Source organism: Zootoca vivipara, chromosome 5, assembly GCF_963506605.1.
Source record: "Zootoca vivipara chromosome 5, rZooViv1.1, whole genome shotgun sequence".
NCBI classification, from domain to species: Eukaryota; Metazoa; Chordata; class Lepidosauria; order Squamata; family Lacertidae; genus Zootoca; species Zootoca vivipara.
In genome coordinates, this window is record NC_083280.1 from 82,380,217 (window position 1) to 82,392,000 (window position 11,784).

Below are 11,784 nucleotides of genomic sequence, written 5' to 3' on the forward strand. Positions count from 1 at the left end.
GCAAGTACATTCTTGGTGAGAGAGAGAGACCCAGAAGAGATTTAAAATCACAAAACATGCAGCAAAATAAAGCATGGAAATATAGACTGTTACAGCTTTAAAATATCCTCTTCTAAGTTTCTTCCAAAGTTTTCCACTTCCCTTAGCGTGGAAAGAGAAGAACTCTTCAAAGGTCAGATTAGCGTGCTTTTCCATACAGTACTGTAGTAAAAAAAAACAGGCAGTATAACTTAGTTTCAAGAATAGTAAGAGTTTCTAAATTCTTTACATAGAAACACAAAGATGGCTTGCTAAAACCATGTGGTCTTGGCTTGGAGCTACCAACACTGGTTGGTTCACATGATGGAAAAGTGGGAGAATAAATAATATAGTAACCCTTCCTCCCACAGTGAGGGTGTGTGACTTAGCTAAGCCTGGCAGGACAGCTTACTCTATGGTCTTAACCCATTCATGCATTAATTAGAAGTAAGTATGTTGGTTATGTGAGGCCCAAAGAATCCTGGGAATTGTAGTTTATTCATTGCAGCGCTATCAGCACACTTCACAAACTACTGATCCTAGGATTCTTGAGGTCCATGCTTTAAATGCATAGTGTCTATACAGCCTCATACTAAATGTTTCATAGCTCTTGTTGACCACTGCACATGATCAGCTCTTGCTGGGCTGCTTGGGGAAGGGTTGCAAATTTTGATGTTTTTGAATTCATTATCGCATGGTGATGATACTTAGATTATAATTCATGGTGTGTGTTCTGTAACTGTACATCCCTTCTTGCTTGATGGCCTCAATTCTATTATAGAGCTTGGTCATTCAGAATAAGTTCAGTTTGGCAGCAAAACACATTGGTCCATGAAACATGTTGATTGTCCTCAATATTAAAGATTAACTTTTTTATTTAAAAATTGGGCACAATCTAGCTAAAGGGAAGCAATTTCCAGTCCCATTGTTTTCATTGCATGAAATATATGTATTTGCTGAACTTTCCACTTGAAAACATTGAGCCTACAAAGCTCCAGCAGGATTGTACCTGAAATTTTCTTTTCAGGTTGGAAAGTTGGGACATAATGTGTTAAATGACGTGTGATGACCGGACATAAAGCAGCATCGCAGTCCAAGGATTTTCAGTCAAGCTTCTCTAATTGCGAGTGACAGAGATAAAGCGCTTTATATCATATAATATAAAGCGGATTGTGGTAGGGCTGTTAAGAAATTTAGCTTAGGGTTTGGTTTGTGTAAGGCCACAGCTCATGCTGAGTAATGGGGGGCGTGTGTATGCAAATTCCTTGGATCTGATTGGTTGGTGGGGCCCCTCTTAAAGCTGCGTCCACCATTTTCTGGTCACATTTTTGCCTGGCGTTTGAACTGTGTGTTTCTATCGGTTCCTGTCTGGCAAGAGAGCGTTCCTGGATTCCTGGAGTCTGGTTGTATCTGGCTTAGTTAATTTGCTGATTTATTCAGCTTATTGCTTGCTTTTGATTTTTAGCTTTCATTTACTGCCTTATTTAGCTCCGTTTTGATTCTCCCCCTCCCCTCCCTCCCCACTCCCTTCCCCTACGGCTCGGCCTCGGCTGGGGGCGTTGGGAGTCCCCCCCCCCGCACAGGCATCCCACTTTATTTAAAGGGTGCACCCCCCTTTAGATTCCTTTAAATTCTTTAAATTCCCCCCCCCCCGCTTGCCTTGGCTAGCCTGCTGTGGCTCTTGGTGGGCAAGGGGGCCTTGGTACCCTGAGGGAGCCTTGGCTCCTGGCTCCTTGCCTGGCCGTTTTCCTGCTGGGGCTGGGCTGGGCTGGGCTGGAGCCACGTGGGTGGTTAATAGGGCTGTTGCCGGCTGAGGAGCATTGAGGCTGCTTGCGCTCTGCTGGGGGCCTCTAATTTGGCTTATTGGGGGCTGTGGCGTTTGCCGCCCCCCCTGGGGTGCCTGCGGGGTGGGGGTGCATCATTGGGAGGGCGCCAGGCCGTTATTGTGCCTGGTTTGCACGTTGCGTCCGCCATTTTAATGCTTGCAACCCCCTTTGCTATTAAGCAGAGAGCTGCTGCTTGTGCATTGGGGGGAGCGGTTTGAGGGGGGTTGCTGGGTCTTTAGGACCTTGGGAGGGGGTCCCCTCACTTGATTCACCTGGGGGGCCTCTAGTTTTTGTGTCCTGTATAGCGTTTGTTTTCTGTTTGCATCTGTTTTAGCTGAGGAAAAATTTTTTCCTGGCTGCAGTTTATTTCGAGGCTTGAGTGCTTGCAGCCAGTTTCTGGGCGTTTGGCGCCATCTACTGGCCACGAGTTGTTACTACACCTACAAATTTAATTGCCTTTTCCCTCAGCCTATATTGAAGTCCCTTGAACAGGCTTTGACTTTATTGTGTTGCCTGACTAGCTTATTGGGTCATTTTAACTTATTGGTTTCCTTTAATTACTTGATTTAATTTATATCCTTTTATTTAGGAATCTTAATTGATTCAATTGGATTATAATTGGCTTTGACCTGCGTGGGCTTGCTTTGGTTAAGTGAAAGGAAAAAACTTTTACTCCTTGCCTTTAATTGGAGGCCTGAGTACTGCAGCCTACTTTAGGTTCTCTATGCCATCGGCTGGCCTCAAGGGGGTTATCGCACCTTGTTAGTTTTGATACTGTTCCTTCCCAATAGATAGGGAATACATTGCTTGGCCTGCGTTTTGGGTTTCTTGCATTGTTTAATTGGCTTAATTGATGTCCATTGTTTAATTCAATTTAATTTTAATTCACGTTAATTTAGTTTTCACGTATTCTGGGTAAGGATTCTATTTGGTTGCGTGGGTGGGAGTTTGGCTTTGGCCTGCGCATTTTCCCTCTCCCCCCTTTTAGGGGGGGGGGCCGGGGCGTGTGCCGGGGTCCGGCCTACACCAGCCTGCAATACAAGTCTAACTGATTTCCCTGGGGCCTTTCAGAGGCCTGGGTGTCCCCAAATATTTTGCAGTTAGTTTTGCAGATTGGTTGGGAAGGCTCCAATATTTGAGGGGTGGGGTGACGCCGCCTAGTGGTTAAAGTGGTAATACGCACCCCTGTGTGATTCCACGTGTGTTTGCTTGTTATTCCAAGTAGTTAATAGTTCAGGATGGCGGCCCACCCATCCACTTCAGGGAAATCTAAGAGGGTCATTAAGGGCGCTTCGCAGAAGCTGCGTTCGCCAGCCTCGCAGGCAGCGGGTCGCGTGGAAGCATTCATCGCTAGCATTGCTGGTGACCCACAGGCCCTGGCCCAGCTTGGATCTGGGCTTGATGCCTTATTACAGAACCCGGCCTCTCATCCTGCCGCCTCGACCTCTGCTGGTTTACCTCTGGAAGCAGGGCGGGAGGCGGCGACTACGGCCATGCCTCCAGACCGGCAAGGCCCAGACCCTCTTTCTGCCCCCTCTACCTCTGCAGGTGTATCCCTGGACCCCGGGCAAGCTACGGTGGCGGCGTCGCAGCCTCTGTCCCCCATGGCGACCATTCTGGGACTGCCTGAGACCACCACGTCTGGGCCAGTTGACTCGTCGGATGACGACTTCGTGGGGCCTTCTGGTGTTCTGATGCCGAATGCCTCTTCCACTCCTATGGTGGTGCCGGCGCCCCCTCCCGTCAAACGACGAAGTGAGGGGAAGCAGCCTCGGCGCACCAGGAGGGCGAGGCAGGCTAAGGGCAGAGTAAGTGGGCAAGGGCAGGGGGGGCGGACGGGGGCCTCCTCTAATGTTGTTGTTTCGCCCGTTGCTCCATCCCAGACTCTTGCCGTCGCCTCGCGGCGCGAGGGGCTTTCGTCGGCATCCGGCGAGGAAGCCCTCCCAGTGCCGGCTAGAGCGTCGAGTGGCGGAAAACGTCGTCACAAAAGTCGTTCCAGGAGGCGGGCAAAGAGGCGCAAGGACGATACCTCGGCTTCGACCACCTCAGGTTCGTCCTCTAGCTCCGAGGGTTCTGATCACTCTATGGGGTTGTACTGGGCTTACGGGGAAGTGGATTCTGGCCTTCCTCGTTGGGCCTGGGCTCGTCGAGCGAATTCGCATCGTGCTCGTTATGGAGCTGTTCAAGAATGTCTCGACGGAGAGTTGGTCCCGGAAACCACGGTTTCCACCAACAGTACTAGGGATATTATTCCGGGCAGTCACTTGTCCTCTAAATTGAGGTCTAGGATATTGGATGGTAAATATGTAGACATTTTTGATTTAGCTCCACCAGAGGAGGTGGTCCCTGAGCAAGAAAACGCCCTCGTTGGTACTAAGAAGAAAGGCAGGGGGAGAAAGGTGGAGCGGACTTTCGAGCGTTGGCTCGATTGTTATCAAGTTTTTTCCGGGGTAGTAGTAGCGGCATATCCCCGCAGGGCTCTACACCTTATCGTGTACCAGTCCATCGTAAGGTCAGCATATAACATGGCAGGGGAAGCGGCCGCAATTGCTTATGATGAAAGATTTCGCAGGCGGGCGTCAAAAATTGACACCGCCCGCTTTGACAGGAAAGACTTGGACCTTTGGACCACGTATGTGGCTCCGTCGGTTTCACGGAAACCCGCCGAGCAGCAAAGGGCTAAGACCCAGCCTTTTAAGGCGGCACCTAAATTGCGCTGCTGGGATTTCAATAAAGGAATGTGTCAGCGCCCGCGGTGTATTTATGCGCACACTTGTGACCGGTGTGGCGGTAGCCACCCGGCTGTTAACTGCTATGCGGGCCGGCGGCCCTTTCGTGGGGGTCGGGGAGGATTCAGGCAGGCGCCAAGGGGTTCCGCCCCTGCCCTCCCCGCTCCCCCCGCAGCTTCCACATCAAAGTGAATTGCTTCAGTTAGCTTTTTCTCCCATTAAGTTACCGGCCCTTAAACATTGGTTAGCCTCCTATCCCAATATTGAGGCGGCTGCATATCTTCGGGATGGTTTCTCCTTCGGGTTCCGGATTCCGATAGCTTCGGTTCCCCTGGCTAGGAATCCTAGGAACCAGAAGTCGGTGAGAGAGATGCACGAGGTCGCAAGGCGGAAGGTTAATAAAGAAATAGCCCTCCAGCGCATGGCTGGTCCTTTTGCGTCTCCGCCTTTTCCCAATCTGCACCTCTCTCCCTTGGGAATCGTCCCCAAGAAGGCTCCGGGTGAGTTTCGGCTCATTCATAATTTGTCTCACCCTAGGGACACGTCCGTGAACGACGTGATCCCTCCGGAGCTTTGTACGGTCAAATACGCTTCTCTCGACCAGGCAATTAAAATGATCAGAAAGTTTGGGCCGGGGGCCTTGTTGGCAAAATGTGATATCGAATCGGCTTTCCGATTATTACCAATTCATCCGCATGATTTTTGGTTGCTGGGCTTTCAGTTGGAAGGCGCCTATTATTTTGATAAGGCCATGCCAATGGGCTGCTCCGTAGCCTGTGCGGCCTTCGAGCGCTTATCGCAGGGTGAGAAGGCTGACATGAGGATGTGGCTGGTATTCCTGGAGGAATACAATGGGGTATCCTTGTGGCAGGATGTTTTAAACCTGCACAACGATTTCCAAGTGCACTCCGATGCGGCGGGTTCCCTGGGATTTGGTTTGTTTTGGAATGGCAGGTGGTGCGCACAAAGATGGCCCCCTGCTTGGCGGGACACTGAAATCACGCGGGATTTAACTTTTCTTGAGTTCTTTCCTATAGCAGTTGCAGTCCATATTTGGGTTGACGACTTCAAGGACCGCCGCGTATGCTTTTGGTCAGATAACCAGGCTGTGGTGACTGTCCTTGCGAAACAATCTTCTAAGTCAACTCGGGTATCGGCTCTGCTGCGGGCATTCGTGCTGCAGTGCCTGCGTTTTAACATTATTTTCTCTGCGCGTTTTGTCCCGGGCGTGGCCAACGATATAGCTGACGCTTTGTCACGATTTCAGATGGAGCGCTTCAGGTCCCTGGTTCCAGACGCACAACATCAGCCGGAGATTTTCCCGGATCGTCTTTGGAACCTTGGCAGCTGCTAGTCTTGCAGGGAGTAGCTGCTTCTGTTTCCCCCTCTACCCTGCGGGCTTATCAAAAAGCTTGGACTGACTTTTTAACTTTTCGCAGTCAGTCGCTCGCGGTGGAGGGAGCGGCCCGCCCCTCTTCTTCCCAGGTGCTTCAATATTTGGCACACCTGTTTCACCTGGGAAGGGCTGCCAGGACCATAAAGCTCCAGTCTGCGGCCATTTCATTTTTCTCGAAATTGTTTTTTTTTAATAGGGACCCTTGCGCCAAATTTGTGGTGCGTAAGGCCATGGAGGGATGGGGTAGGCTTTGTCCTCCCCGTTCCCCTACCAGGAACCCGATTTCTTTTGATCTTCTCACTAAAATGAGATTGAAGCTTAGGGTGGTGTGTTGGTCTAAATATGAGGCCCGTTTGTTTTCGGCCGCCTTCTCAGTGGCCTTTTTTGGCGCTTTGAGAATTGGTGAAATTGTAGGGGGTCAGATGCGTCAGGGGGTGCCAGGGGGTTTGCTACTCCAGGACATACGTCTGTCACCAACGGAATTGTTAATCACGATTCGGAGTTCCAAGACCGACCAGGCTGGTAAAGGAGCAGTAATGCGACTGCCTGCTACGGGGCAGACGGGCCCCTGCCCGGTTAAGGACGTAGCCAAATTCTTGGCGGAAAGGCCAGCTGGGGAGGGCCCCTTGTTTGTGCATCAGGATGGTAACCCGATGACTAGGCTGCAATTTACTAGAGTTATGAGGAAGGTGATAGCGGCATGCGGTTGCGTGGCCGCTAATTACGCTCCTCATTCCTTTCGCATTGGGGCCGCCACTACGGCGGCCCACTGGGGTATTTCGGTTGATGCTATTAAGGATTTGGGCAGGTGGAAATCTGCAGCGTATAGATCTTATGTTCGGAAGCGCTCCTAACTTTGTCGTTTGTTTTCCAATGTTTTCCCAGGGCTCGCGGACGTGCACATATGGATGGTGGGACATTCCATAGTCCATTGGGCAGGCCTTCGCGCTGGCCAAACGCCATTGGGTCCTCGACTTGGCCTTCCATCCAACATCCAAGTGACCTGGATGGGCAAGAGGGGCATGCGCTGGGGGGAGCTTCTCCCTTTGCTGCGGCGCAAAGCCCTCTTGCTCGGGTGCCCGTCCGCCCTGGTGATCCAGCTGGGAGAAAATGACATCCCCGCTGTGGACCCGTTATCTCTTCGCCTGGCTATCCTACGAGATTTGTTGGAGATAAGGACTTGGTTCCCTGATACCGTCGTTTTTTGGTCCCAAATGTTGCAGAGGATGCAATGGCGGGGTGATATTCCTCCTCTGGCTGGGGAAAGAGCTAGGAAGAGGGTTAACAGCGCAGCATCCAAACGGGTGTACGAAATCGGGGGGAGTTTGATTCGTCATCCCGCAATTAATGTTAGAGCCCCGCTTTTATATCGGGATGATGGGGTTCACTTATCCCCTGATGGGTATGACATTTGGCTGCGTGATGTGTCTGAGGGTTTAAAAAGTTGGTTAGGTCTCTGAGTGTTGGCGGCAAGCCAGGGCTGGCTTGATTGGCGGTTAGGCTTTTGGTTGGTTAATCGGTTGGTAGAGGGGGTGGCACACGGATGCCTACCCTCACCTCCGTTTGCTCCATATAGAAGTATTCCGTTAAAGGAATCTCGGGGCTTACACTCTTGTCCTTACCATCCCGCCATTGGCGGGAATGGTGGGCCCAATTTTAAGAGCAAGAGCCTTGAGGAACATTCTTGGTGAAGGTGAGGAGGGAATGACTGGGCGCAGCCACCTCCTCACTCCCAGGTATGTTTACTTGACTTCCATGCGGAAGTCGGAGCAGGAACTGTCCAAGCGGACAGTGGTGAGTCCTGTCCTATGGTGACAGCTGACGTGAGTCCTGCCACGTGGGCAGATGAGGTGAGTCCTGTCCAATGGTGACAGCTGATGTGAGTCCTGCCACGTGGGCAGATGAGGTGAGTCCTGTCCAATGGTGACAGCTGATGTGAGTCCTGCCACGTGGGGCAGATGAGGTGAGTCCTGTCCTAAGGGGACAGCTGATTGAGTCCTGTCCTGGATGGACAGATGGGGATAGTCCTTCTTTAGGAAGGACGAGTGAATAACCAAAAGCCTAAGCCAACACTCGGATTAAATTGTGTATTTAATAAAGTTGTGGCCCTAAATTATTTGCCAAAAACCAAACCATAATTCTGTTGTCAGTTGTGAGTTATTTAAGGTAATTTTCTGGGAAGCCTCGACACACAAAGCGCTTTATATCATATAATATAAAGCGGATTGTGGTAGGGCTGTTAAGAAATTTAGCTTAGGGTTTGGTTTGTGTAAGGCCACAGCTCATGCTGAGTAATGGGGGGCGTGTGTATGCAAATTCCTTGGATCTGATTGGTTGGTGGGGCCCCTCTTAAAGCTGCGTCCACCATTTTCTGGTCACATTTTTGCCTGGCGTTTGAACCCCTCCCACCCGCCCTTTCTTTCTTGCAGGTTAGCACGACATTGCTATTGCCTTCGGGGCCGCCTGTATTCAGGGGTCAGTAGGAATTTTTCCAATTGGCTGATTGGCTGTGCCTCTTGGTTTTCGCCTACTGCGCTAGCAAATTGTCACAACTTGTTAGGTTGGCGGTTAGGCTTTTGGTTGGTTAATCGGTTGGTAGAGGGGGTGGCACACGGATGCCTACCCTCACCTCCGTTTGCTCCATATAGAAGTATTCCGTTAAAGGAATCTCGGGGCTTACACTCTTGTCCTTACCATCCCGCCATTGGCGGGAATGGTGGGCCCAATTTTAAGAGCAAGAGCCTTGAGGAACATTCTTGGTGAAGGTGAGGAGGGAATGACTGGGCGCAGCCACCTCCTCACTCCCAGGTATGTTTACTTGACTTCCATGCGGAAGTCGGAGCAGGAACTGTCCAAGCGGACAGTGGTGAGTCCTGTCCTATGGTGACAGCTGACGTGAGTCCTGCCACGTGGGCAGATGAGGTGAGTCCTGTCCAATGGTGACAGCTGATGTGAGTCCTGCCACGTGGGCAGATGAGGTGAGTCCTGTCCAATGGTGACAGCTGATGTGAGTCCTGCCACGTGGGGCAGATGAGGTGAGTCCTGTCCTAAGGGGACAGCTGATTGAGTCCTGTCCTGGATGGACAGATGGGGATAGTCCTTCTTTAGGAAGGACGAGTGAATAACCAAAAGCCTAAGCCAACACTCGGATTAAATTGTGTATTTAATAAAGTTGTGGCCCTAAATTATTTGCCAAAAACCAAACCATAATTCTGTTGTCAGTTGTGAGTTATTTAAGGTAATTTTCTGGGAAGCCTCGACACACAAATTTTGCTGTTGTTCTCCTCTCTGCCACTGAAGCATATTCTCCCTCTAGGTATGAACATTGTGGTCAGTGTCAGAATCATCCACCTCTGCTTGTGAGATGACTTCTAGCTTTCCCTCTGAATCAGGGACACAGCAATTAAGTGGGGAGCTGTGCTAGTTTTCTCGTGGAAATAGAACAGAGCTTTTTGCAACTGGCTTTTCGCCGGCATTTATACCAGCATTCTAATATAGGCCTGGTTTGTCTGTTGCCTTCAAAGTTTAATCGGAGACAAAGTTCACCTCTTCCCAGCTCACTAGACGAAAAAGGAGATGTCAACACATTGACATGGATGTCCACCTTCTGGTGCACTGCTGGAGAACCAGTGGTCCCCCAGAAGTGGGGGACTCCACTTCTCATCAGCACCAGCCAGCATGGCCTATGGCCAGAGATGGTGGGAGTTGTAGGCCAACAAATCTGGAGGTCTACCAATGCCATGGGCTCTGCCAGGACCTGACATGATTTGGCAGCTCTAGACACAAGAGGAGGAAGAGGAAGCAGCAGGTGGGGGGCTGGAAGGTTGGCACCCAGGGATTGAGCTGGGAGGTCCTCTGCTTGTAACTCTAGATGTCGGAGAGGAGAAAGCAGATTAGTTTACTCATGAACCTTGAAATATTGACTCCTGGACCTTGTGCTTGCTGCTGAGCTAGTACTGAATAAAGATTAATACTGAATTTCGCAAAAGTGAATGTCCTAGCAAGTCTAGCAAGTTCCACTATAGGCAGAATATCTGAAGACTTTCCAGAAAAAGCAAACATATTAGCAATATTGGTTTGTTAATCATATAATATGACTTACGCTGTAATCTGAAGAAGTATGACTTACGCTGTATCTGAAGAAGTGTGCATGCACACGAAAGCTCATACCAAAATAAAAACTTAGTTGGTCTTTAAGGTGCTACTGAAGGAATTTTTTTATTTTACTTCGACCCAGACCAACACGGCTACCTACCTGTTACGCTGTAATTATAATCTTTAGCTTGTTTTTTTAGTTGCTGGTTTGCTAATACTATAATTGTTTTACTGGTGATTTATTAATAAAAAAAATCCTTCCAGCAGCACCTTAAAGACCAACTAAGTTTTTATTTTGGTATAAAAGGTGCTGCTAGAAGGAATTTTTATGGTGATTTATTAATTATATTATATGATTTACGCTGTTGTTATGATGTTCTATTATGTTCTTATGATCTTCTATTATGTTCTTATGATGTGAACCACCCTGAGATCTTCACATGAAGGGCAGTATGCAAATTTAATAAATAATAAATATATATTCAGAAGAGACCAATTGAAATTAAGTACTTAAACTCATTGATTTTAATGGATGAGTATAACTAATGCTGGATATCACTCTACCTTCAGAACATTGCAAGAGAAATAAATGCAGAGAGGCATTAGCACTTTCTGAAAAGCTATCATACTAGGGAAAGACAAAGGGCTGCTGCCTAAAATATACAAAATACTGCCAGACCAACTAATCCAAAAGACTGTAAAATGAAACTGAGAAAGATAATTGAATATTGCAATAATGGAAGACAAGTGGAAGTATGTGTGTGCAAAACAATCAAACATCTGGCAGATGTTGCATCAATGAAGAATTTCTATAAAATATTGTATAGACAGTATTACAAACCAGTATGAATAGCAAGTATGTCTTCAAATCTGTCAAAATAAATGCTGGAGAGGTAACAGAGGAAGAGGCATATTAGCTCACATCTGGCAGGAACGCCCTTGGGTCAAAAAATATTGGTCAGACATCAGAAGGAGTACCAGAGATATAGTGCGATATATGATTCAATTGAATCCCTCAACCCTTTTACTGGGAATGATGAAAGGACAACAGGAAAGAGCATGTTTTGTGTGTTGTAAATATGCGAACTGCAGCCTTTATGTTATTAGCCAAAGAGTGGAAAGAGGCTCTTACCATCTATTGCTCAATAAAGGACTGACATGTGGAATATCATTTTTTTTATCAAGAAGATGATGGCCTGTAAATAAATAAATAAATAAATAAATAAATAAATAAATACATAAATAAATGTGTTAGGAAAGGAAGAAATAATTGTATAGACACATTTCAAGGAAACTGCTCGGCCCTTTGTACAATTTTGGAATGGAGACTGGCCAACAGAATCCACTCCTGTGGACGTCTTTAGAATCAGATGTGGAGTGAATATATTTGTAATGATTTAAATATGTCACCTTCTCCCCACCCCCCCACTGGTCTCTTTTTTGCTGGAGTGGAAAACGTGATATGAAGCCAATAAATTCGAATCCTTGTATATAATTTTTAAATTGGAACCTTTCCTTGCTTTCTGTGTAAATAATCTGATACACTTTTCATACATCTCTCATTTTATGGGGCGGGGGGGGGAGAAAGATTGATCTAATGAACTGACACATTGGGACGTGGAAGAAGAATGCTACCTCTTCTCCCTTCCCTCTAAAGCAGGGATGGTGAACCAGGTATTGCTGGACTCCAATTCCCATTAGGACCCGTCAATTTGGCCAA

The 11,784-nt window shown here is 48.2% G+C and overlaps 1 protein-coding gene across 2 annotated transcripts; it reads left to right on the plus strand.

The window, feature by feature from the left end:
- Nucleotides 1-1,156: 1,156 nt before the first annotated feature.
- LOC132592178 (uncharacterized) lies at nt 1,157-9,235 on the plus strand. 2 transcript variants are annotated; one of them, XM_060275013.1, is made up of 2 exons: nt 1,157-1,424; nt 3,393-7,349. In XM_060275013.1, the coding sequence occupies exon 2, from the start codon at nt 3,449-3,451 to the stop codon at nt 4,763-4,765; it is 1,317 nt and encodes a 438-aa protein (XP_060130996.1). In that variant the 5' UTR covers nt 1,157-1,424; nt 3,393-3,448; the 3' UTR covers nt 4,766-7,349. The 2 variants fall into 2 exon arrangements, with proteins under 2 accessions (XP_060130996.1, XP_060130995.1); XM_060275012.1 differs by lacking the exon at nt 1,157-1,424 and having other exon boundaries at nt 1,629-3,893; nt 6,855-9,235.
- Nucleotides 9,236-11,784: the final 2,549 nt, after the last annotated feature.